The sequence below is a fragment of the Echiichthys vipera genome (assembly GCF_963691815.1).
Source record: "Echiichthys vipera genome assembly, chromosome: 6".
NCBI classification, from domain to species: Eukaryota; Metazoa; Chordata; class Actinopteri; order Perciformes; family Trachinidae; genus Echiichthys; species Echiichthys vipera.
Window position 1 is genome coordinate 7486853 of NC_139831.1, and position 25965 is coordinate 7512817.

The following is a 25965-nucleotide window of genomic DNA, read 5'->3' on the forward strand; positions in this document are numbered from 1 at the left end:
TTTCATTGGAGTTTTACATCTCTCTTTAGCGTGACAGCTTCTGGTATGTAAAGCTCCACTGTCTCTTTAAGCTGAAGCCTTAGACAAGGATGCCAACGGTCCATAAACAAATGTTGCTTAATTTTGGGGAATTCTTGTGTGCCAGTGCTAATAGTGGGAATGCCTGAGAAAAAGTGAACAAGTGCAGCTCCCAAGGCAGGCACGAAGTGCAGGATTATGTTGGCTGCAACAATCACAGCAGCGCTGATCTATTCCATGGTGCAAAGCTCTGGAGCCCTGGCCCTCGGTACGGCATGTTGGGATGAACGCCTATCGCGAGCGGGGAGAAACAACAGCTGTGTGGGTAAGTTTGATTGACACTTCACCTGTTGAGACCGATACTCCAATGGTACTGATAGAAGTGATGTTGAAAGTACTGCAGTCTACTACTCTGTTGTATATGAGGTGGTTTTGTCCTTAAACCATGTGTGTGTTTGTTGATTGTACCTGGCAAAAAAAAATTGTTAGGATGACAATCAATAACGTATCGTCTGGGTATAGTTAGAACTTCTGATGAAATTGTATAAAAGTAGTGTGTCATTATCACAGGGCAGGTTGGTCAGGGAACAAGAACTACTTTCCTAATGCATGAATAAATAATGGTAAAATGTGATGATGATCAATACATAACTCAATATTAATAGATATACATATGCAGCGCAGCACACTGCTCAGAGATCAATTATTTATCTTGTTTACTAACATTTTATTTTACCAGTCTTTATTAACTTTAAGTGCATTAATATTGGCTGAAGTTTAACAGTGTATCTAAACTTTGATAACCTACTTCATATGTCTTAATTTAGACAGTAGACTTTTGATCACTTTATTATTTAGATTAGATTTAGGTAGATTAGATTAAGGTTAGATATCCCATTCTGCACCAACATTCCCTTTTCCTCTCTATACTACCACAACCAACTTTGTTCTGTAAACTACTATTACAACTAAGGGTATTCTGTCTTGGGCCGGTGCTCAGTGATAAAGGAAACTACAATCCAGTGAAATAAAACAAATCATATTGCTTACACAATAGATACTGCATGTACAGTAAGAGCAGAGCAACAGGATGGTCAAAGTCAGACACTCTACAGTGTGTGTGGCAAAGGGAACTTGGCTAAAAGGACAATACAATGCACTGTAGCGAAGACAGTTAACTGGCCTGTGCTCGAGTGGGTGTATCTCAGGCTAAGCCCAGGTTTTCTGTGGGACACCACAAGGACATGAGTTGGTGCTTACAGATGGTGATCACTGATGTCCAAAATCCTGTAGGAATGGCCGCTGTCATGCCAGATTGTAAAAAATATGTTTTATAATGAATTGCACTAATGTGATATTTCTCCAATATCCATGGAGAAATCGTCGTAGCCCAAAGGTTTTAAAGAAATTAGAGGTCAAGTACTGTAATCTGTGTTAAAAAACATTAATATATCAGGTTTTAGAAACTAAACGTCTTCCTCACATATGTTTAGGACTGCCAACAGGGGTGGGTGATATGGGTATAGTCTTCTAAAATGGTACATTTTTATAAAGTAATATCAATAGTGTGATTTTCTATTATTACAATGCATAACTTAAAATAAATCAGATGGGGAGGTCTATTTCTGATATTTCAATTAGCTAAATGACTAATGATCATAATACTTCAACACATTCATGCAACAGGCCTATAGATCGTCTCACTTATTAAAAACAGTCTCTTAATAATTTGCAACTTTGTCTATAACAGTCAAATACAACCTTGTCTCATGGTATACATTGTCATATCTCCCAACATTTATTGTCAATATGCAATGCTGCTTAGGGTTTAAAGATTCCTCCACAGCTCAAATACTCAAGCAGTTGTTTCTTTTGATGAGCAACATGATTGCATTGAAAAACCCAATTAACTGGTTTAACATTTCACATTAGCCAGTCTGAACACTGTCCTAATTCCTAATGAATGGTACCACAAGGCAAAATGGGAAATCAATGTCCATATCGACTGTTTAGCTGTACATTAGGAGCACCTGTTTTTGTGCTACTTTGCCTTTGGGTCCAAAAAGCGCTTAATCGTTTGTTTTTTATTATCATTAAATGTAAAAGTTCCCAGTAACATCCAAACAACTTAGCTTGCTAGGTCAAGAATCATGCTGACCACCATGTGAACTTGTCAATTAATGATTCATCAGGATGTCTCCCAGCAACTCGGCACCAGCAATCATTCTAGGGATCTCAGGCCAGACATTTCATTATGTTGTTTGTCTGGTGTTTCTCATTGTTTTCTTCATTCCAATGAGTTAAGAGCGGTATCCATGGTTGCACATGACAGTGCTATTACCATGACCAGCGTACCTTCTATCAATAGTCATTCAGATGGCGAACAAAGATTTTGTTTCACCTTATGGACCAGTTTGTCAAAGTGTAAAGGTCTCTAAAGCAAACTTTGTCCATGAAATATGACATTTAACTAAGAACAGGCATGTTGGAATGGACATCCACTAATTACAAATGTAGAAAAGTTGTACTACAGCAGAAACATGTGAGAGGAAACAACACTAACGACTAACTAACGATAATGCAAGAGTGATATATTATGTTTTATCCAGAAGCAGCTGAGTCTGCCTTGAACTTCATCCCATTACAGCTAGGAATAGGCTTTTAATGAAATGATTTGACCGATTTAACGACCTGCAGTGTGACACAAAGAGGCAGGAAGTAGCAATTAACATGTTTAATGCTGCCATGGTTACTACCTGTTCCTGGGATTCATTTAGCTTAAGTGAGAACAAACGTCAAAGACAGATGTTTTCACACTCAGAGGGGAATGCTGCAGCCTAGATTATCTGAATTTTACTTTTATCTAGTATAGATGATTCCTTTATTAGTCGAAGGAAATAATATTAATCAGCAACTATTCTTGATAATTGCAAATGCCAAAAAATTATCTGATTTTAGCTTCTCAAATGAGAGGATTTGCTTTTTTTCCATCATAAAGGAGTAAAATGAATGTCTCTGGGTTTTGGACTGTTAGTCAGACAAAAACAGATTGAAGGCATCGTCATAGTTTCTGAGAAATTGTGAATGGAAGTTGATTTACAGTCTAAACAATCACCAAATTATTGGACAATAAAAATAATCCTTAGTTGAAGCCCTACTACTATTTTCCCTGAATTGCCTCCCCGGGGACAAATAAAGTTTTTTGAATTGAATTGAATTAAAAAACTTTACAAATCCTGGTATCAATACACCCGACATGTAGCTTGTAGCACTGTAGCTCATTCACTGGATCAATAGAGTAGGCAGAAATGACTAACAAAAGGTATGACTCTTTTTGATGAAATAAAAATAAAAGCCTTAACTAAGACCACTAATTACTTGTATTGTTGAGGATAAGATTCTTGGAACTATTGCACCAGGTGTAGTAAATAATGAGGTACCTTTTTCTACAAATATGGGGCTTTGGAGCGACCTGCTCTATGTGTTTCAAGGCATTCAAATAATGGAATTCATAAGTTTCATAAAAGACATGTGATTTGATTTGTTAAGCATCACAGCCCTTCCTGATATTTGGCCACGGGAAAGCTATCCATCGGATGGACCTTGACGGAAAGAACCAGAGGAGGATCGTGGCCGGGGTGGGAAGCTCGATCCTGCTCGACTTCCATTTCAGAGAGGAGAGGGTTTACTGGGCTGACAGGCACACCGGGGTCATCTATAAAGCATCAGTGAGAGGAGCACACAAACAGGTGATTGTATAACTACTCTAAACTTGTAGGGAATTTAGCTGAAGCAAGCAGTTTATATTTCTTAAGATTCATAGTTGTATGCGATGGTTTTAACTTAATGTTTGTTTTACAGAAACTGTACTCATCTGACAAACATATCTCGGGCCTTGCAGTGGACTGGATTTGGAACAGTGTATTTTGGACAAGTGGAGAAAAGGGAAAAATCAAGACAATGGATATAAATGGAAAAAATCAAAGGACTCTATTAAGACACCTGACCCAACCGAGTTCTATAAATGTTGACCCCGCTAACAGGTGATCCAGTCGGCACGACACTTTGATGCTTCTCATAATGACACTTCTTTTTATAGAAGCGGATTAAGAGAGGATGATTCTCATACAGCTCCTCACACAGTTCAGATTCCTTGCGTGTTGTTTGTGTGTTAATATAAATGTTAAATCTCCCTCCATCAAGCACAGAGGTGTAAGATTACAGATCTCTCTGGTCAAAGTCAGTGTTCGTTTTTACCAGGCCACATACTGCTCGCCATTTTCATTTCAGGTGGATATGAAAAAGGGATTAATGGCAGGGAAGGATTTATATTACGGTAATATTTTTGGAATATTTCTTCATGATAATAAAATACCAACAGAATGTTTTAAATTAGTGCCCTGTGATAGACTGGCGTCCTGTCCAGGGTGGACCCCGCCTCACGCCCCATGTCAGCTGGGATCCCCCCCCCCCGCGACCCCGACAGGGACAAGCGGTTAAGGAGGAATGAATGAATGAATGTTTTAAATTACTTTATACTTGTTTTGTCAAATATGTCTGCGGGGTGTCTTAAAACTTATTACTAAAATATGACTAGGCAAAAACGATAATGAAGCTACTGATTTGGGGGCATTTGTGTTAGTATTCATATGAGAAATTTCCCAAACAGGAACATAAGTATAAACAAACCTAATAAACTGGCACTATGGTGTAACCGAGAAACACACAAATAAATGAAACAAATGGATATATCTGGGAATTCAGTTCAACACTAATATTTTGCAGGTTTCTATTTTGGCTGTCTGGTGGGATGACTCCAAGTATCCAGCGGTCTGATGTGACAGGACAGATGAAAACGACACTAATTAAGATAGCAGAACGCCTGGAAGCACTGTCGATCGACAGAGAGGACAAAAGACTGTTCTGGGTTCAGTTTGGTCTGCAAGGAGAAAGTGCCATTGCCTCTTGTGATTACAACGGGAACATCCTGCACATCATAGATCAGCCACTTCGGTGAGCAGAGCGTTGTGTTCCCCTTACTTATTCATCATTTTACCATTGCAAGCAAACTGGGATAAAACGCTTTTGTTTTTGTCTCCTTTGTTCAGGTCTCCGTCACTGGGGATATCCCTTTTTCTGGAGCACTTGTACTACACCGACGCTGCATCTCGGGTCATAAAACAATTAAACAAGTACTCTGGTGGAGAGGCACTGAATGTAAACATCAAACAAACGGCAAAACCCCCAGTTGATATCAAGGTGGTACATCCCCTCAATCAGCCGATGGCAGACTCCCAATCATCATTTCCAGGTTACAGCTGAACTTTGACATTTAAATTGCTCTGCAGCATCTCTCCATGCTCTTGCTTTTGTTCAGATCTATTATCTAAATGTCTCAAATGGCAATGTTTTAGTAACGTATTAGGTTTCAAAACAGGTTGTGACGAACGCAGTGGAGATTGTGTGAATGTATGTTCCAATCGGGCCGAGCAAGGGACTTGCCAGTGCAATGAAGGCTTCGCTCTCAGTAAGCAGGGCACTTATTGTGAAGGTCGGTATCTACGCCATTAAATCATTTCATTAAAAGTTCATTCAAGAAATATTTTTTGAGGCATGTTCAGTGGCTGTACTTCATCATTGTTTTGTTTGATGAAAAGAAAATAAGAATTTGATATGAAAAAAAGACATTATTTTTGTCCGGTTAGTTTAGAAACAAGCCACAGCACTGACTGCTTATTACCAAAGTTGGAATGGGTGTCACAGTTGGCGGTCGATATTACCCATTATAAACATAATGGGTAATATAGACATAACATAACACTCTTTCAACGCCATTGAAATAACCAAAAAGTTTACTGTATCACTATATTTGTCTGTGTGTGCCTTAGATGTGAATGAATGCGCCCACTGGAACCACGGCTGCTCTCTTGGTTGTGAAAACATCCCAGGCTCGTACTTCTGCACCTGCCCCAAAGGATATGCCCTTCTACCAGACAGGAAGACATGTGGAGGTATAGTGGAAACATATGCGCCATTGTTATTTTGATCATATAAAACTAATTTCTATTATATTGAATTCTACTTGATTCTAATTTATTAGAGCCTTTTTCCATAGTATGAGCAAGTCATGGTACACTGAAAATAAATGTACAGATGAAGTTATATAGCAACAGAGCTAGGTAGCAGTGAAGTCACCCAGCACTGGCTGTTAACTAGACTTCATGCATTTTCACTTTTGGCTATAAAACACACATTTCTGGATGATTTTCACGCTGTCAAAAAAAAAGTGGCTCTATTCCTTTATTGACAGGATTTTGCATTCATGTAGTAAACAAAATATAATACCATATGGTCTGTTCTTCCTTTATGTAAAGCTATGTAAAGTGCAGTGTAAAGCAAGAGTGCATAATAGATTGAGGAAAAAAAAAACTTTCTGTGCCATGTCCTTTTGTATCATTTTGGAAACATTTTGTTTTGGTCAAAATACTAAAGGCAGCTCTGGTTTCAGCTTGGATCCTCTTGTTTTTGTGGTGCTATGAAAGGTGGCATTTGTCCCCCAGACACTACTTTGACCCTCTGGAGCTGATAAAAAGGATGGGTCACATACTAGACACACTAGACTATACTTATGTGAGCTGCCAATTGTGTGTTAAGTTACTTGGGCCAAAACACTGACACTTTGTCACTAAAGGCCCAGTTGTGCTGAGACTGAGGGGCTATGTAGATGTACTAAAGTTAGTTAAAGTTATTTTACTATTACTATTTACTATTTGAATGCCAAATTATTTTAATGATTGCTTTTTCAACAGAAGAGCAGCCAGTTTTATGGTAAACATGGTTAAGTGCTGTACTAAAACGTGTCGTTTTGAGGCATATTGATTGTTTTACTAATCCAGGTATTCCATATAGCTTTTCTACATCAGACTGTGGTTTGTCATTCTCCTCTACCGTAATACAGACATATGCATTGCAGTCATGAGGGAATGTATAGACATTTTATTTAGTTATCGCATCTGTTTTGTTTTTATTTCTTATCTATGTGTCGTTGCTGTTAACCCTGATACCATAGTGTCACTTAACAGCATAGTTAAACACATCATGGATGCACCCTAATCCTTTCTCGTCTAGTCTCACAGCTATGAGGCCAAGAGAACCGGGACGGTTCACAGACACAATGAGATTAGATGGCGAGGTGGCATTTGCAGTAGGGAACATATCTGGTCAGCAGCTTTGTTTGTCTAAGCTGTTTAGCAGACAACCTTTGCCAAGGTCCAGAAGGAAATATGCAGCCAAGCGACAGGTTAGACAATGGGGGCGCAACAGATTACAAAGATTCTATTAAATATATATACTTTCAAAACAAACAAATTCAAAAATAGCAGTTTTTTTAAATAATGAATTTGCTTATACAGTTAATTCTTCATGTAAAAGTATATTTGTTCCCTTGTTGTCCCTTTTATTCTTTTATAATTTGTTACACAAAAAAGTTCTTCCTGCATATTTTCTCATAATGTATTCTTCAATTAATGTTCAAAGTACAGTTTCTAATCAGCGGCATGACAAAGTTTTGACTTTATCAAAAATGAATACCATTAAAAGTACAAAAAGCTGGAAGGCTACAACAGTAATTTTACCCTTTGACTGGTAACTTATTTCTAGTGGCAGAGGAATATCAACAGATACTGTAACTATTTCACATCAGACTCACATCTGTACATCCTGTCCCTGTACACCTGGCACATTCACAGGTACAGCATGAGATACCACTCTCCTGTGAGCTAATATCACGCCGACCTCACTGTGTGGGCTTTGACGGCATTCTCATCACACTTTCCCCTGTTTTGATAGGGTTAGGGCTGACTTCATAAAGAGATTTTGCTAAGAAGCTTGTTGTCCATCTGGCTGTTAGATTCTACCACCTGCTGACCAAAATAAAGCGCACACTACATGTAACATGGGTTAATACAACCTTACATGAACAGTTCACGTAACAGCGTTTCAAGATAAACATTTTCTCTCCGCAATCAGAGATCATGCCGTGTGAAGGAAATATGACCAAGTGTGGCCATGGATGCCTGTCAACAGACAAGGGTGCTGTCTGTGTGTGTCCAGAGGGGTCTTTGTTACAGGAGGATGGACAAACCTGTACTGGTATGGACTGCATCACAGTTCTTTGGAAATGTGTTATACTGTAATCAGAAATGTATCTAATTATCTCATAACCCACAATATCCATATTTTTCTATTTTATGTTAAAAAAGTAATCAGCCAATTAGTGTTTAAGTTATCACAAACACACCAGGTCCTATACTGTAAAAAGTGAGATACCATGTCTGATTGATTATATAGCAGGTCAAGGTGCTGTATAAATACTGTGAAAGCATCAAAACGCTCAATCCACAGAGAATAAAAATGTTGTCCTAACAGTGATACCACATATAAAGTAGAATTGAATGGATATGTTGCAGGCTGCTTGTCTGCAGACAGAGGGGGTTGCAGTCAGTTGTGCACTCCTGTCACCCCTGGTAGGTGGCAGTGTGGTTGTCTGCCTGGCTACCAGCTCGACCAAGACAGGAAACGCTGCATTGCCTCTGGTGAGTCATACTATGGCAAAGCAGTAAACTGAGGCGGCTGAGCCCACACAGATAAACACTCTCTTGTCTTTCTAATATTATATATATATTTTACTGGTTCACAAACACATTCAATAATTTAAAAATGATGTAAAATGCAAATGACTTGGGTAGTGTAGTGTGTTTACATTTACTACTTATACGGATCATAAAATAAGGCATTTGCATTCTTCAGGGCCTCCGCCTTATCTGCTAGTTGCCAATCTAGTGGATGTACGACAAATTAATACCGATGGCACCGGGGATCAAACCCTTGTGGAGGAGCCCAGAGGAACAATCATAGCTTTGGACTACGACCCTGTCCAGAAAAATGTAAGATGAAAAATCCTCACATCTTTTGTTTTCATTTTATTTCTGATTTTGTGAAGAAGCAACGGTAGTGAAGTAAAGGTGCCATGAGTCATCTGGAGTAAAATTATTTAGGAGGACAAGAGGTTTTGATGCAGACATCCAGAGACACCTAGTGGACAGACGCTGTAACTTGAATTATACTTGCAGTATGGGACATATTTGATGCTTTACTGTTGATTTTATACATGTTTGAATGCATTTTGAAGGTGTACTTTGCTAGTACAAGCCAGAAGACAATTGAGCGGGTCGGTTTGAACAGGGGGTCAAGAGATGTTCTCGTCTCTGATGGTTTGGACTCTCCAGAAGGACTGGCGGTTGACTGGGTCCACCGCAGGATGTACTGGACAGATAAGAGGTGTGTGGTGTTCGCAGAGACTACATCTTGAGGATTATTCATGAAATGGTTGTTTCATTATGTGCTGGAGGTTCTAACCCATTGGACATATGCTTTTCAATGTTTTTATACTGGGCAACACCTGATATAGCTTTTAATACTTTGGTCATATTAAATTGATATCATTGATCTGTTCTGTAGTTGTTTTTTTTTATTGTAAATGTAAATAACGGTTATTTTAGCATTATCAGAATTATTATGGTTGTTTTTTTTAACACTTCTGTATACTTTTATCCCCCAGTCGGTCAACTCTCGACAGCAGCTCCTTGATTGGACTGAACAGAGAAACCATTGTAAGCAAAGGGCTGGAAAAACCAAGAGGAATCGCAGTTCATCCTTTGGCAAAGTGAGTGTGGTTGTATGTGTATGATAGGTTCAGAAATACAAAATAACTGATCAATAAACAGTAGTGCATACAGCATGTGACACCTGGAGAGGTTCTGTGGGCTTAATACTGTACTACTATGTTCTATGCTCTTTTTACTTTTCGAGGAAGTTGTTCTGGACTGATATAGGGGCTGTGCCTGTCGTGGAAAGTGCCTCTTTGGAAGGTAAAGACCGAACTGTCATTGCCAGCACCGACCTTGTGTCACCAAGCGGCCTGACCATCGACTTCACAGAGGATCGTCTGTTCTGGTGCGACCAGAGGACTGGCCTGGTGGAGACGGCTGCTCTGGATGGTTCAGATCGTCAGGTCCTGTTAAAGAACCAAGTAGGTGAGGCTTGTGTCACACACACACACAGGCACACACACACCTAACAAAGTGCACCTTAGGCTCACTAAAGGTACAATCTCGGAAGCCATCGGTAATCTGTCTGCCAACAATTTGGCCTATGGGGGCAATTGCTAATATTTCAGGCTTTCTAGTGTAGCCAGTGAATATCCGGGCCAAGACTTCCTCATCTGAGGAATTGCTAGTATAGCTACATGCAACCAAAGCCTCATCAAACATTAATACTAGATACCAATCAAACTACAAATGAATAGCAGACTCCTTCTGCTAACCAAATCTTGCCCCGTTGCCTAATGAGTCTTCATTACTATACAGAATCTGTTTATAGAGATCAGGCCAAGTAAACTGAAGCACAACAACAAACTGAATTTAGGAGCTGTCCTTCAATAAAGTCGATTAGTTGATTTAATCGACAGATCTGTTAAACAGAGTTTCTCCACCACTTTAAACTTTATGTTTACCAGAGATGTGCTCATACATTTCTTGGAAATAAGTCATTCAGCATGAAAGAACTAATCAACTTAAGAAGTCTCAGTCGAGACTAAAATGACCCACAGTACACAGTACTCCCGTAGATAATATAAACACAAGGTAAAAAAAGTGTTCTCACCTTGAACTCAAGTCTTTTCCCCTCTATTTTGATCCCTCCAGGTCGACCTTTTGACCTTGCAGTATTTGAGGACAGGTTGTGGATATCTGATCGGGAACACCATCAGCTGAGGAGCGTGCACAAGCGAACTGGGAGAAAACTGCAACGTATCCATGGCAACATGGTCCAACCAGCATCCATTGTGGTGGTCCATCCTCTTGCTAAACCAGGTACTGGTAGACAAGAGACAAGAGGGATTCATTTCTGGGATTAATTAAATTCAAAAATTATACACAGAGATTTAAAAACACTGCACGTAGAAACTGTAGCACAGGCAAATGACGTCAAGTTGAAATATTGTGCATTGCAAGTATATGCTGCCTCTTGTCTTTCTGTATTTACTAAGCTATGCAAAGGTAACAGATAGATGATCGATTTCTGAATTAAGATGTAAAGCAGTTGGGATACATGCTCAGATATTTGCAGACCAGCAGCAACAAAACAAGTCATCCTAAAAATGAATGATTGAGGTTGAAATTGTCATTTTCCATCTTCATCTTCAGGGGCAGACGTTTGCCTTCACCTAAATGGAGGTTGTGCCCAGGTGTGTGAAAGCAAACTGGGATTCGCCCACTGCTCCTGCCTGTCACGCTACAGCCTATCAGCTGATGGAAAAAGTTGCTTGCCAGCTGATGCTTCGAATGGAACAGCAGGTGATTTATTTGAAGCTGGATCACTTAAGATGCATACACTTCTGTATAAGCTATGAAGTAAAGCAGACTAATGATGAACGTTAACTTTATGAATTCCTTGTGTAGAATCTGAAGGAGACGGTGAATCCACTGATTTAATGTCTCTCAAAAACAAGACATTCAACGATGAGGGTACACCCCTCACGACACCTGGGCTGTCAACTGCTAAAGCAGAGGCTGCCGTGGACTCTGGCGTAGGCAGTGAGCCCGCTCTCTTCACGGACCAGATGATTTCAGGTAACAGTGTAACAGCTTAAATGATTGGCACCTCCTGCCACTCAAGATCGTACTCTAACTAAATGTTATGATTTCATATGTCCCCTTCTCCGTCAGACCAGAATGAGTGTTACTCACCTCGCTGTGATGTAAATGCACAGTGTCTGCTGAACGCCGGCAGCCCAACCTGTCTATGTTTGGAAGGTTTTACAGGGGACGGACGGCGGTGTGTGGGTGAGTAATTTGGTTCCTGCACTACAAATGTGTCTTGGGATGAGGTAACATATCCTGAAGAAAGCTTATGGGATTACATTTGATACACAGACACTTTTATCTCACTTACAGTAGCAGGGGTTTAACATTTTTGGCATACGTGACAGCACTGGGAATTGAGCAGAATTGAGTTTTTGATATAAAAACATCTCACAGAGGCAGAGCTGTCCTGGAAGCAAAGATAATCAGAACATTTAATATAAACATTATTGACAGGAGCTTAAACCAAAATACCTTAACAGGCCAATCGAAAAAACATTTCAACATTTTTTTCCTTGAAGTTTGTCTTTATGCAGCAGACAGAGCGCATGTGTCAACTAACTGGATGGCTAAAACAACACTCTCACTTATGTATCAGAGAAGAGCCTAGTTATGGAGAAATTAACTATAATTTTTCTTTGTTTGAAGAAAATTAATGAATTCTCATTTTGATGAACATCAGACTCAGAATCAGAAATACTTGAATAATCCCAGGGGGAAATTACATAAAATGTATACATAAAATTGTGATACTCAGAATAGTGTAAAAATGTTGGTCTCTTTTCTTGTGTTGTAGATATTGATGAGTGTAAACAGGGAATGCACAAATGTGACAAAAACGCAGAATGCCAAAATGCCTTGGGAAAGTATCTCTGCAAGTGCCAGGCTGGATACCACGGCAATGGGAAGACATGTCAAGGTGTGCACCTACAATTCTCAGCACCATGTTTGTTTGAATAAAATGTGTTTGACAGGGGCAGCTTAATTGCTCTTGCTAGTGATCATCAGGTGAACTATTTAAAGTGTTGAGACACTAGTACATCTATCATTACAGGGTTATGATACGATCCCTTTTATTATTATTATACAAAGAACACATAGTGTTCACGAGTCACCTTAAATGAGGACTAGTACTCTAAAGAGCAGATTATGACTAATGATTTTAAAAAGGTTTCACTGTCATATTGTACTGTATTTTTCTGTAATTTATTGAAATCGTTTGCCTAATCCTCTCACAAGAGACCACATCACCATGGGTGACGACTGGTAGCCCTGCGGATGTCACCACCCAGCACCACAACAGTAACTCAGTAGAGAGCTGCCCCTCCACCCATGAGACCTACTGTCTGTACCAGGGTGTCTGCTTCTACTTTCCTGAAATGGAGTCCTATGCTTGCAAGTAAATAACCCCTCATGTAACCCCTCAGTGTGACTACTGATCTCCCAAGTTTAACAATTTACGGACAGCTCGTGAACATAAACAATACTCGCTTTTGACCGACATGTGATTATCAGTTCTGTAGTAGATGAATTCAATTATAAGATGCTCTTTATATTTTTAAGAGAGTCTACAATGATTTCCTTTTAAAGGAGCACTTTACACATCAGAATGAAATTCTATCAAATCTGCCGGACATTGTTAGAAAGTTTAAGGAATACCTCCTACACCACACTTTGCAGGCTCTCTTGCATCTCATGTTATTCACTACAGCTGACAAACCAGTAGGTGTCACTATTGTCCCATGATTAAAGCTATTGCCTCTTGACAACGTGGCTACAGGACAGAGGATTCTGAATGTGAACTTTTTATATTTATACAGATATGCAACATAGAACTATCAACAAAAAAGGTTTAGCAGATTCATTGAGGTCCTGAATAATTAAGACCAACTGTAACGAAGACTGTGCAAGAGACATTTAAATCAATTTCATTATTCAAGTTCATCGTTCCTGTTATCATTTTGATGATATTCTTTACATAAGCTCTTACTTGTGATCACAAACTACATAAGTATGCCTTTTGTCTATGCCCACATTGCAGTTGTGTATTGGGCTACATGGGGGAACGTTGTCAGTTCAGTGACCTGGAGTGGTGGGAGCTTCAGCAGGCTGAGGAAGAGAAGAGGAGGAACGTGGTCATTGCGGCCTGCATGGTGGTCTTGGTTTCCCTGCTCTCCATTGCTGCCTGTGTCACCTACTGCTATGGGTGAGAGGGGTAAAGGGGTAAATAAGAGTCAAGGTCTACACAAACGCAATGTAAAAAAAGAGAAAAAATGTTTACCCCTAAGAACAAGGAAACACATAACAAACCTTGAGATACAAAATGCCCCAAAATAATTGAATTTTTGTGGGTTTTACTAAAATGGTAAATGTGAAAGTTCTTCCTTGAAGTGAGGTTGGTTTTAATCGGTATTCTACTTATACGTATTCAGTGTGTAAGCTACAATAGATGATGGTTAGCACGCCATAAATTTGGAGAAGCAGTCAGGAGTACAGACTTTTCATACAGTCTGTGGTACATGAGGACATAGAAGCTGCTGTGGACGGGAGCAGCAGCTGCAGCAAACACACTTTAGTCACCTTAAAAAAGCCCAATTAAATCCGTGCATGCTATATATAGAATATTTTCACAGCTTTACCTTGCTATCAGACAACCTTTTCCTTTGGCACTACATTTTCTCAACATATTGCTAGACATATGTGCAAATGTGCTGCTGACTGCATTACGCTGCAGACCTGCTGTTTGAGTCCGACTTTCAAGTTTATGGTAAAAACAAATGCAAGAAAACAAAAAGGAGCAATTGTAACAGTGACAACAAAAATGTGTTCACTGTGGAGACAAGAGGATCCCTTTATGAGTACACAAAATATTTTTTTGCAGAGGGAAACTCAACTGCCAGAAAAGAGAGGGGGGGGGGCTTCAGTGAAAACTGGAGGAAAGCCTGTCTGACAGCATGGTAAAGCTGTGGAAATATTCTATGTAGCATACATTTAAATTGAAATGGACTTTTTTTAGCCTTTAGAGAGCTGCCTCCATCCGCAGTAGCGCATTACTACTTGCCAAATGATGGCAATGATTGCCATCATTTACTGTAGGTAATGCACTGATTATCAATAAAGAACCTCATCATCGGCGTCACACACTTTTCCTTCATCATGTTGAAAAAACAAACAAACAATCCTGGAGACAGTTCTGTTATGTAGGCCTATTGATACGTACGTACTAATTCCAATAATGATGTATAATATAAGCAATGTTAAGTCTTCTGGTCAATGGAAGCTGAGGGCAGTACAGACAGCCATGCAGGAGCTGCTCCAGCTATGAATGAGATGACAGTGTTTAGAGGTGTCTATCAAACCCAGGGTGGCATGAGCCGTGTAATGTAGGTGTCTCAGCATGACAGCAGGGGGTCGGAGAGCAGATCACATGTGGAACGAATGGCAGCATGCAACCCTGGTTAGCTGAGTGAGGACCATACATAAACTGCATACTGTGACCCCTCCTCCCTTTTATTTCCACCTGAGCGGTCTCTAAGTAGCTGATTTGTTTTACGGTTGTTTCGCTGGCTTATGGACAAGGCTGTCGGCATTCTCCACTCTTTTGACTCACAAAGCACACCCCGCCCTTCCACCTGCTACATCCTAACGTTTGCAGTCTTGGTTCCCCCTGTGGAAGTAGCACGCTTTCAATTACATGCTTGGTTTAGCTTGTTCTACAGCAATTACACATAAAAATAGGTCATTTCTCAGCTACAAAATGGAGCCGGTGAGGTATGACCCCAGTGGAAACGCTACACAGCCGCCAATAGCTCCGCTTCAAATTGTCTTCTGCACTTGACTGCAAGTGCACTTGCAGAGGAAACTAAACCACCAAACTCAAAAGCTGTGCAACACACACAAGTATCATACAGTATACAGTGATATGGGCTAAAAAACACAAAAACTAACTTGCTTCTCAGGCTGTCTTTTTAGGCCCAAATATGCAAACAAAACACTGAAAGCATAAACACACAGACCTTAAAGGTAGTTGATCTCAAAACCTAAATTTAGCCACTCTTATCAACAATTAGGTTAAACATCAGGTTAGAAAAAACACAAAGTGTGTTTTTGCATCATGTTTGTGTGTTCAGGTAAATGTGCAAGGCATTACACGGATAACAGTAATGCAGAGCACAGGTTAATATTGTATTTCCTACCATGTTAAACTTGAATGTTATTTCCCAGTATGCAAATGCCATGTGAGTCTGAATATTTACATGTTAATCTGAGGAGCCTTGTGATTTCTAAATTGATTAGAATACTGCATGTTTGCTTTCACTGTCTCCTACGCAGAACTAGAAAATTCTTCCACAAACAGCCCTCAGTTGATAACATGAGTGAGACCAGTGTGACAGACGAGAGCATGTCAGAGACCACCACGGCCAGTGTGCCTCGGGTAAGACCATCATCACAAACCTCTGTCATAAATACATCTTTAAGTCATGGAAGTCATAAGAGAACCCAAGATTAATGTGAATAAATCTGCGTAACATAATGGTTCGGCTAACTGTACAAAGTTCTGAACGTATAAATGCTTAAGAGTATAATTTTATGTAGACTCAAAATCAACTTGGTTGTTTGAAGAAACTATGGCGACATAACAAAAATACTGTAGTTTATAAAAACTCGCACATAACTGTATGAAACCTGCAGTTCTACATGGTGGCAGAAAATGGCGTGGAAGGAATGGTCGTTCCTGCCCTGGGCTGTCCCAGGAGAGCTGTCTGCCCATCCTGCTCTTCAGAAACAGGTACCTGAATGTTATTGGTGTAAAGATTATCCAACTAAATCGGAAAGGAATTTTAATGTTTAAGTTGCAGCTGCATTGCTTTGCTTTGCTGTCTCCACTCCGCTCTCGTCAAAGGTCAACGCTAGACTTGAGAGCATGAAGTTAGAGTAGTGTCGAGTGTTGCCATGGTTGCTTGTGAGGAAAAAGAACATGGCCGACATGGTTTACAGTGCACCATCAAATCTAAAATCTTAAGTTTGGAAGAAGTGTGGATTCTATAAAAAGGAGGGAAAACTCAACCAAAGTCTGGCCATTTGTAAGAACAGCTAGTACAGCGGCAGCAAGACCTATCTTAAGACAACAAACGGAAAGCTATTCAGGTGCCAACATTACAACTGGCAAGAACACGCAAGACAAAGGCATAGATCTTCAAACTTTATACAGCCACAACTTCTAAGGTAATCACGGGATCTATAGCCCGTTTTACTGCTCAAGACCTAAGACCTTACAATGGAGCTAAAGTCTTGTCTTTGGTGACATATAAAATATGTTAGCCTACTGTATGAACAAACAAACTACGTCTAAACTAAGTCTATTTTGTCTACCTGTGTCTATTGGAAAAGTAATAAACACAATGACATGTCATGTCGAAGTGATAAATTTTGTCTTCCATTTTCTTTCGATGCTTAATGTAAAGTAGCAAAAATACTTGGGATTCCCTGGTCTTTTACAAAATATAACTATTTGAAGGTAAGCAGCAGAGCCACTTTTATAGGATCCCCCAGTTAGAGCTGGTTAATGTGTCCCGGGAAAGGGAAGTTCGGAGTCCCCTGCTAAAGCTGCTGCCCCCGCGACCCGACCCTGGATAAGAGGCTGAAGATGAGATGAGATAATTTATTATGGAAAATGAACGTCTTCATATCAGATTGCATCGTATCGCACCGAACCGCACCAAATTTAAATATATTCAAATGTATCATTCTCTGAACCATATTGTAGCCCATGTATCTAGATACATATCAGATCGTCTTATGAAAAGGGAGAAATATACAACGCTCCCGAACCTGGTAAAAACAACCTGACATTCATCTTTGCAGACAATACTGACCTATACTGCCATATTTTGTTTGTAATTTAAAGTCTAAGTTGTGATTTCTTATTTCTTTTTTGCAAGGTGTCAACCCCGTGTCTGAAGAATCGGGAAAATTGTCCCAACACAACAGAGGGTATGAGTGTTCCATGGTTTCTACTGTTGCCATGGAGACCACGCAACCCCCTGTCCATCACTCAAGTCCGTCACTGTCAAGCTCACATACTTGTAGGTCTTTCAAGCCACCTCTGTTCTCCCGGACTTCCGGCCCAGAGTCCCCTGAGTCCTAGTCCCAGCTGTTCAGTTAAAACACAAACACACTGTAACATCTGGCTAATGTCAACACTGTGAAGAGTTTCATTCCAAAGTAAAACACGTCACATCTTAATGAAATGTCTTGGATGCTAGTGTACCTTAAGGTTATTTGTTGTATTACTCTATAAACAAATATGTTGTTAATGTTTGCTACTCATCTGTAGTTTTCTATTACACGCAAAATTTGTCAATGCCATGCTAGTTCATGAAAGCTGTGAACACAAATGTCTGGCAGAATAAATAATTTGGTGGATAGAAAATTATTTATAATACAAGAGGTAGTGACAGCAAAACACTGGCTATTACGTATGACAGAGGAAAAAGTGTTATATCCAGAAAGTGATCCCACGTTAAAGGGAATTACAGTTAAAAGGTTGAGTGAGGCATAAAACAAAAGACCTGATAAAAATGTTTTGTATGACGACCCATTTCCACCAAAACAGTATGTGGAATGAAACTCTTCCCTGCCTTAATATGTATCTGGTAATGTAGCTGACAAAAGTATGTAGAGTAAATCTTTCTTACAAAGATCTAAAGTATATTATCATATCATCAAGTGTTGTAAAAGGTAATGAAGGTAAACGGATAGGGGGAAAAAAATGGCATTTTATAATAATTCACTTTGCTCAGAATGGAGTTGCCTACCAAAATAGTTGTACTCCAAGAGGTGTTTTGAATATGTTTTATGTATTTCAGCTACCACTGAATAATTAACGCTGGCCACCATCTCTAAAAGGATCTCAATCCTCAAATCAAATGGTGTAAATGCTGTTTGTGCCACCTTTTTTACTAAAGCAAACAAGATTTCCAGCGTGCGCGCTGATATGTCCACGTTTCCTCTGCTGAATAAACTGAGATACCACTTTCCCCTCCAATTATTGAATATCTGAACAGCCTTCTCAAATTGCTTGGATTAAGCTGGTGCACGCGAGCATGTGAATAGAATAACGGGTTGCTTGTGTCATAAAAGGGATGTATTTTCTTTTGTTTGGAAATCACTTTGAAGTTTTTCCCATTTATTCTTTATTTTAAGGAATATAATAGTTTTATGTGAGAGGTTTTCCTTTACCAAGGGTATTGTAATGAAATGTCCATAAGGGGCTTTGTTGGGTCCAGTGTGACATGTAGACAACGTTAGCTTCAAATTATAGTGTCACGCTGAGTGAAACAATAAGTTGCTCATCTTGGCAATCCGCTCAAATGAACAAGATTAGATGTAATATACAAAATAGAAACGCACCATATGCATCTGCCTGATATTTCGCCAAGCATGACAGCTAGTACTTCAGTGCATTGACTCTAGTCAGCGAAAACAACTAACCTGCAATATTGTTTGCCGATATATTTATTTTTATACACAAGAGCTTTGCTTACTTGTGCCAGAGCTCCATTGATAGCTGTGCTTGGATTGCTGATTGACTGAATTGGATAACTTGGTTTGGAAAGGGAAGATATCTTGTTATGTACTTCTATCTAGTGTATTTGCAGTAAGGATGCAACAAGCAAAACATTATGGTGATCTTAATTTGGAAAACACAACCCCTTCCAGAGTTTTCATTCACATTGTATTCATTTCTCTGGTTATGTTTTTTTTTTTCACCCCATGTACTTTAACTGGAATTACAATATTGCAAGATGGAGCTTGTTTTTATTTCCATCAATAAAACTATATTCACAAAAACAAATGTGCTTGGTTAATAAGTGTTACTAATTTGGCATCGACCTAAGTCTACCGGACGCAAACTATTACCATTTCTAAATGTTTGCTGTTCTTTCCCCAAAAGTTTTCTTTGCAAAAGTCCCTTTTCTAATGACATTATTTTCTTATAATTGAAAGATTATTTTGGCAATTCACAGCCCTTCTCTGTCTCATTAGCGCCCTCTCCTTCAAAGCTCTTGTCCTTGCTCCGTTGATGATGCTATTCTATCCTCCACCAAATCTAACGCTCTAGTGATGTTGGTACCAATGCTGCAACCCACCACCACCCCATCTGTCTATTTCTATTTCTATCTGTGACTCTGTCTGCGACATCTCAAGGTTGACTGGGAATTGTTAATAGAAGGACCCACAGCCTCTTTGTTTCGAGGCGGTGGCAGAAAACAAAGCACTTTAACTCAAAAACCATCAGGGGCCACATCGATATTGATTTTCCTGGCAAGACACACTTATCTATATATTGGCCTCCATTAGGGCTAAGAGATAGGTTAGGGCACCACTTTAAACTGTAGCAGTTCAGCCTTCAAGTAAAGATGAAATTGGGCCCAGTGTCAATTTATCTTGTATTACTCCTCGATTGGGGCAACAGGGGGCAATAGAGTCACAGACACTGTAAGTAACAAGGGCCTTATTTCTGTATCTTCTTTGCAGGTGACATTGGTTTAAAATATTATTATAAGTATACACTCAGTTGCCAGTTTATTAGGTTCACTTAGCTAAAACTAATGCAATCTAATACAACAGTCCTGGATTATCAGTATTATTATTCTTATTACAGTATTAAACATACATGTGTTTCTCATTATCCCACCCTAACTAGTTTTGGGATAGACAAAAATAATAGAACCACCTCTCTGTATAATGCAATAATCACGGCATTCTCCAAAATTAATAAGTTTAATCATCACCCATCTAAAAGTTTCAATTCAAACTTGAGTTTAACATTATGTCAAGGTTTGTGTGCCCTCTGCAAGCCAGTGTCTGTAATGATACTACTCAGCCAAAGATTGTTTATGAGCTAAACTAGAATTAACACCGTGCAGTTGTGTGTCTCCGCCAACCAGTCAAGTTGCGGTTTACATCGATGTCTGTCCGGACTTGGTGAAACATTGATGCTTCACACTAATCTTCAACCTGGCAGCAGAGAGAAAAGCGTTCCGCAGAACATTACGTCACATTAAAGATTCACCATTTTATCCTTTTATCATTTTAGTCATTTGTGTGAAATGCTGCCATAATTAGTGTAGGAATTCTTGCGATATGGCCAAAAGAGAGTTTTGTGAGGTCACGGTGGCCATGACAACATATAATCAGTTAATCCTTCGGTCCAAGTGGACATTTGTGCCAAATTTGGAGAAAATCCCTCCAGGGGTTACGGAGATATCGCGTTCACAAGAATGAATGGGACACACATAATGCCTCTGGCCACCCTGTAGCTGGCGTGGAGGCATAAAAAAGAAAAAGGAAAAGAAGCAACGCTGTGAAACACCACTGAATAGTTTCGTAGTCGCAACGACTCTAACAGAATAATTGTTTCACGTCACTTTCAGGAGTCACCTTCGTACGGTTAAAACTTTTTATTCTACTATAGCACTACTAGACACTACTGATACAATAACGGATTTGCAAGTCAAAAGGTGAGTATTTTGTATGCACCCAATTAAGTATCTGAATTATTCAGTGGCAAAAGTTTTACTGTTAGTTTTGTCAGCAGACAAATTAGACACGTTTATATTGAAAGTGTGGAAACAAATGTAGTGGCAGAATCACCAACTTTACCCAATGTTCTTTGCAAGTCATTTGCTGTTTATATGTGGTTTTAATTTTTGGCTTCAGATGTTGAACACTTCAAAAATCAAACAGGGGTGATGTGAAGGGTTAAATGTTCCAGTAGATTGTCACAGACACACAGTAAGAAAAGGCAAAAACATAGATTGAGAGTCATTCAAAGTTAATTTGAACACATAAATATGTGTTCAAAGACATAAATATGTGTTTAAAGGAAAAAGGAATGGAAGATGTTTTTAACAGCACAAAAACATACAAGTACAGTTGTCAATTTTGTATTTTTCTGCCAGATGGGGCAAGCTTTGCTTTGTCGTTCACGCCTCCATCCCAGCCCGGAGGACAGCTGATGAGGGCTAAAGAGGGAATTAGCTACCCACTCAAAGGCTTTGCTCTGATCCTTCAGGTCAGTACTTGGTCCCTCCAGCTCTTGAGCAGGACAGAGTAACACTAGTTTGTGAGGATTTGGGCAGATTTAAAATCAAAAGAGGAGGGGGTCTAATGCATGTATTGGACGCAGACACATGAGCCAGAATCTATGGGCGCGCCACGGAGGAGGGAAAGTCCCAAACCTGGGAGCTCCCTTGGTGGTTTTGTCTCCGGAGACATGAAAACATACAAGCTTGTCTATTATGTGGCTTGAAACTGCTTATGGAAAACATGTAGTGGTCTTATTCATTATATTTAAAGCTGGCCATTCTCATGCAAACTCTAATAAGTACTCACTGTTTCTACTGTCTTCTTGTCAGGATAGGATTGGATTAGTGGTGCTTTCAGGCAGTGTGACCCACCTGGTCTTGTTTTCAGGTAAAATAGTAGATCTTAAATAAATTAATAAATTACAATGACTTAAGAGACACCATAGAATCCAACCTCTGTATATTGTCCTGAAGGGAAGGCCATCATACAGTAGCAGACCCAAATGAACAGTCTAGAAACCAATACCTCAGGAATGGCTGCTAAATGAAGTTGCTCTTGCAGTTTACATGCCCTCTCTTATAGACTTCTCTTTGTGAAATCCACAAAGAGAAGTCAAACTTTATACTTATAGAGGCACATCATTGGAATAACTGCAACTGGATTTTGACAAGTTGTGTTCAGGGAAAATCAAAATCGGGAGAACATGTTTGTCATGCACATTTTGTTCCAGCAGATGGCGACAGTGTACAAGGAAAACCACTCCACAGTAACCCTAGAGAAACAGATAGGTACTATCCCTGTTAGCAGAAATGTATTCACTTTCAGTTAATCAAAAATGATTGCTTAGTCAGTAACTCACAGGTAAAAACCTTTTCTTATTAGACAAATGTTTCATATTAGAAAAGTAACATGTAAACGAGAACAGTTACCTGCTCTGTCCTTTTATGTGCAAACAGATCACGTCTGGAAGGACTGAACTTGTTGCATGTAGACTAATAAAACAGTGATGTCAGTGATGATCAATCACTTCACACTTGGCTTTACTTAGTTTAGATGGTGAACGGCCGTCTTTACTGGATGGGCCTGAATCCTGTTGTGGCAGATATCAGATCATATCAGATTTTATTATGGCTGTCAACAAAAAAGTGAATAACAGATGATATGTCAATTAAAGTAAATTTAGACCACTGTCCCAAAACAACTTTGTGAAATCAGCCTAACAGGCTAAATCTAGTCTGTTTTGCCTAGGCTAAAGTAAATGAATTTCCCCTGATTATATAGTCTTTAAATTAGTTAAACTCTGCGAAAACTTTGACAAATCAACTTCAGAAATATGACCCCAACAGTCAATAGTTTGCAATCTCCTTCATATATAATACTGTCATCGTTTCACAAGCCTCCTGGGAGACAAACCCATAAACTGAGAACACTATCTGCAACAACATGTGTCACGTAACACACTGTATGTACTCCACAATGTGAATTGGTTGAGTGCGTCTGAACAGAATGTAAAGCATTCAGCCTTGAACAATAACATTCACTACAATGACGTGACAATCATAAGTAGGCGCTGTTAACAAACGCTAATAAATCAACACCATGTCAGTCCGACATTGCCAAAAAATACACACGGGTGTTTCTTCTGTATGCCAATAACATGCCTGAGTTTTTAAACCCTAAAGGAAGTTATCACCTCGATCCAGGGGAAACCGGTCGAGATAGTTGAGGAGTACCTGGGCACAAACTTTGATAATAACCTTAAATTTGCCTCCAACACAGAGGAGATCCTCAGGAAGTGTCAAATACGGCAGAGTCACCTGAGGAAGCTCAGCTCATTTGGAGTCAAAAGGGAAATTATTACCACCTTCTACCACTCCTTCAACGAGAATGTCATGGCATTTCCTACAACCTGCTCGTTCCACTCCATCAGCCTGCAAGACAGAAAGTGTCTGCAGGCCACAGTCAAAGTATGCTCCAAACTAATCGGACTACCTGTCAGAGCGCACTCTACGGCGTGTGAGCAGCAAACTCTAAGGACAGCGAGCAGGATGTACAAGACCACTCACATGTTCTGTCCCCTGCGTTTGAGCGGCTTCCCTCAGGACACAACCTTTGTCCTCAAAGCTGTTCAAAGCTCCTCAACTCCCAACCATACCTGCACCCTCCACCACCCTGCTCACATCAAAATGACAACAATTCATATAAAAGAAGAAAAGTTAACAATAAATATGTACATGCAAAACAATGCAAGGGTCTGGGCGTACAGTCCTTAAGACAACCTTATGTTTTTCTATTCTGTAAGACGGTTAAATCACACTAGATGAATACAGACTATAAGTGTATGACAAACATATGTCTACTAGAGTTGATGGTGTTGCTAATGTCCCTGCAACACAACAACACAAACACCTTTTATTGCATTTTTAGCAGCGGAAACAGAACAGCTGTAACTGAACACTAATGGCTGCATTCCATTTCGGTTTGTCATCCATGTCATTATTCATTACATTATACACCTGTGCATTTTATGTTATGACAAATTAAAAAGTGTGCCTTGGAAAGTGTTGCTTGAGGCTTTTATGCTGCTTATTATAAATCTACAATGGACTTTATAACACATTACTGTATGTTTAACTATATTGTCTCCGTGCAATTTCTCACATCATTGTGTGATTTGTAATATACAAGCTAGGGATAACACAAATATGTGAGGGCACATTTGCTAATAAACTTAAATAGATGCATGAGTTAAACTGGAAATATAGCATTAATTTCCTTTATGAAGATTATTTTTTAATTAAAATTCAAATGTTTGTTTACCATCTCATAGGCTTTGCATTCGTGGGTGTGGCTAACAGTTGCCATTAGCTAAAACCTGTTTCTCCGAGATAACATCAACTCAACTGTTGAAAAACCTGGCAAGTCGTTTGACAACAATTACCGCAGTTTCTGAAGATACTTTCAGACTCCTCAAAGACTTTTGTTTAACAACAATAAAAAAAATATTCTGTCCGCTGCAAAAAAATACCAGTTTTTGCTCAGTCGTCTTTTCGAATCGAGTGTAAATCCGTAGCCGGAAATGACGTTTCCCATAAATCGTGAGATGAGACGTTCACTTCCGGCTACCATGTTTTTCTCTTTAAAAAAATATATATACATATGTATATATATATATATATATATATATATAAAATCTTAATAAAGGTAATGTAAATATAATGTAATGATAAATAGTCTGCTAAATAAGGTAACTCATTAGACTGGGCTAAATTAACAATTTGTGTATCTATCCGGTAGCTACTACAAAGCCTAAGTGAAGTAACTACAAAATCCCCAATAACATGATTTCTGCACAATTTTGGGCCTGATTTTGTGGAGGTTAGTACTGATATGGATAAATATATATATATATATATATATATATATATATATATATATATATAATGGCCAAATAGCCATAATCAATCATCAGTGTGCCAAATATTAACTAATTGAACAAGAAACCTCGACATTTAACAGAAGAGCTGAAAACCTTACATTTGAAAGAAAGTTTTACAGTTGGTTAGGTCAATTATGTATGCTGTTTATACCTGCCACCAGGCAACTTTATCCAAGGTTTACACACGCTGAATTTAGTGACCTAGGTGAAACCAGACCCAGAAAGTGGATGCTTAATTGTAGGTAGATGACCATGTCCATGTAGGTTGGAATTACTTTTACATAAAATACACTGAATAAAGTAAATAGCAGAGATGGGGTAGGAGTTAATAAGTTTATACTTCCTTCTTTTCCTTTTGTGTAAGATTGTATGGAAGATTCAATTTGTGTTAGTGAAACTTATGTTCTTGAGAATTTTATAATTGAGCTTGTGTATAGGTTTATCATTCATTTAATTAGATTTCTGTTGTTTACTACCATGTTTGAAATAAAATATGAAGAAATAAAGACTGTATGCAAGCATACTGTCTACTAAACAGACTTGTTGAATATCTCGAAGTGAATATAACCACTCTCTAACCTTTCTAAATATTGCTGCTTCTTAACATGCCATGCAGCCCCTAAAATTGCTTTTCAGCACCAGTAAAAGATTAAGTATGTGCAATGACAAGAAGACGCAGATGAGACAAAAATACACACAGGCACATGTCAT

General features: G+C 39.1%; 1 protein-coding gene across 1 annotated transcript; it reads left to right on the plus strand.

Moving 5' to 3' along the window:
* Positions 1 to 216: 216 nt before the first annotated feature.
* egf (epidermal growth factor) lies at positions 217 to 16553 on the plus strand (the record flags this gene model as incomplete). Its single annotated transcript, XM_083915695.1, has 22 exons — positions 217 to 343; positions 3568 to 3767; positions 3880 to 4061; positions 4804 to 5031; positions 5127 to 5329; positions 5456 to 5569; positions 5907 to 6029; positions 8047 to 8169; positions 8487 to 8612; positions 8827 to 8963; positions 9209 to 9357; positions 9638 to 9742; positions 9889 to 10112; positions 10782 to 10955; positions 11289 to 11432; positions 11538 to 11708; positions 11805 to 11921; positions 12517 to 12639; positions 12960 to 13119; positions 13762 to 13926; positions 16053 to 16155; positions 16413 to 16553. 22 exons carry the CDS (start codon positions 217 to 219, stop codon positions 16515 to 16517), a joined length of 3303 nt encoding a protein of 1100 aa, XP_083771821.1. The 3' UTR covers positions 16518 to 16553.
* Positions 16554 to 25965: the final 9412 nt, after the last annotated feature.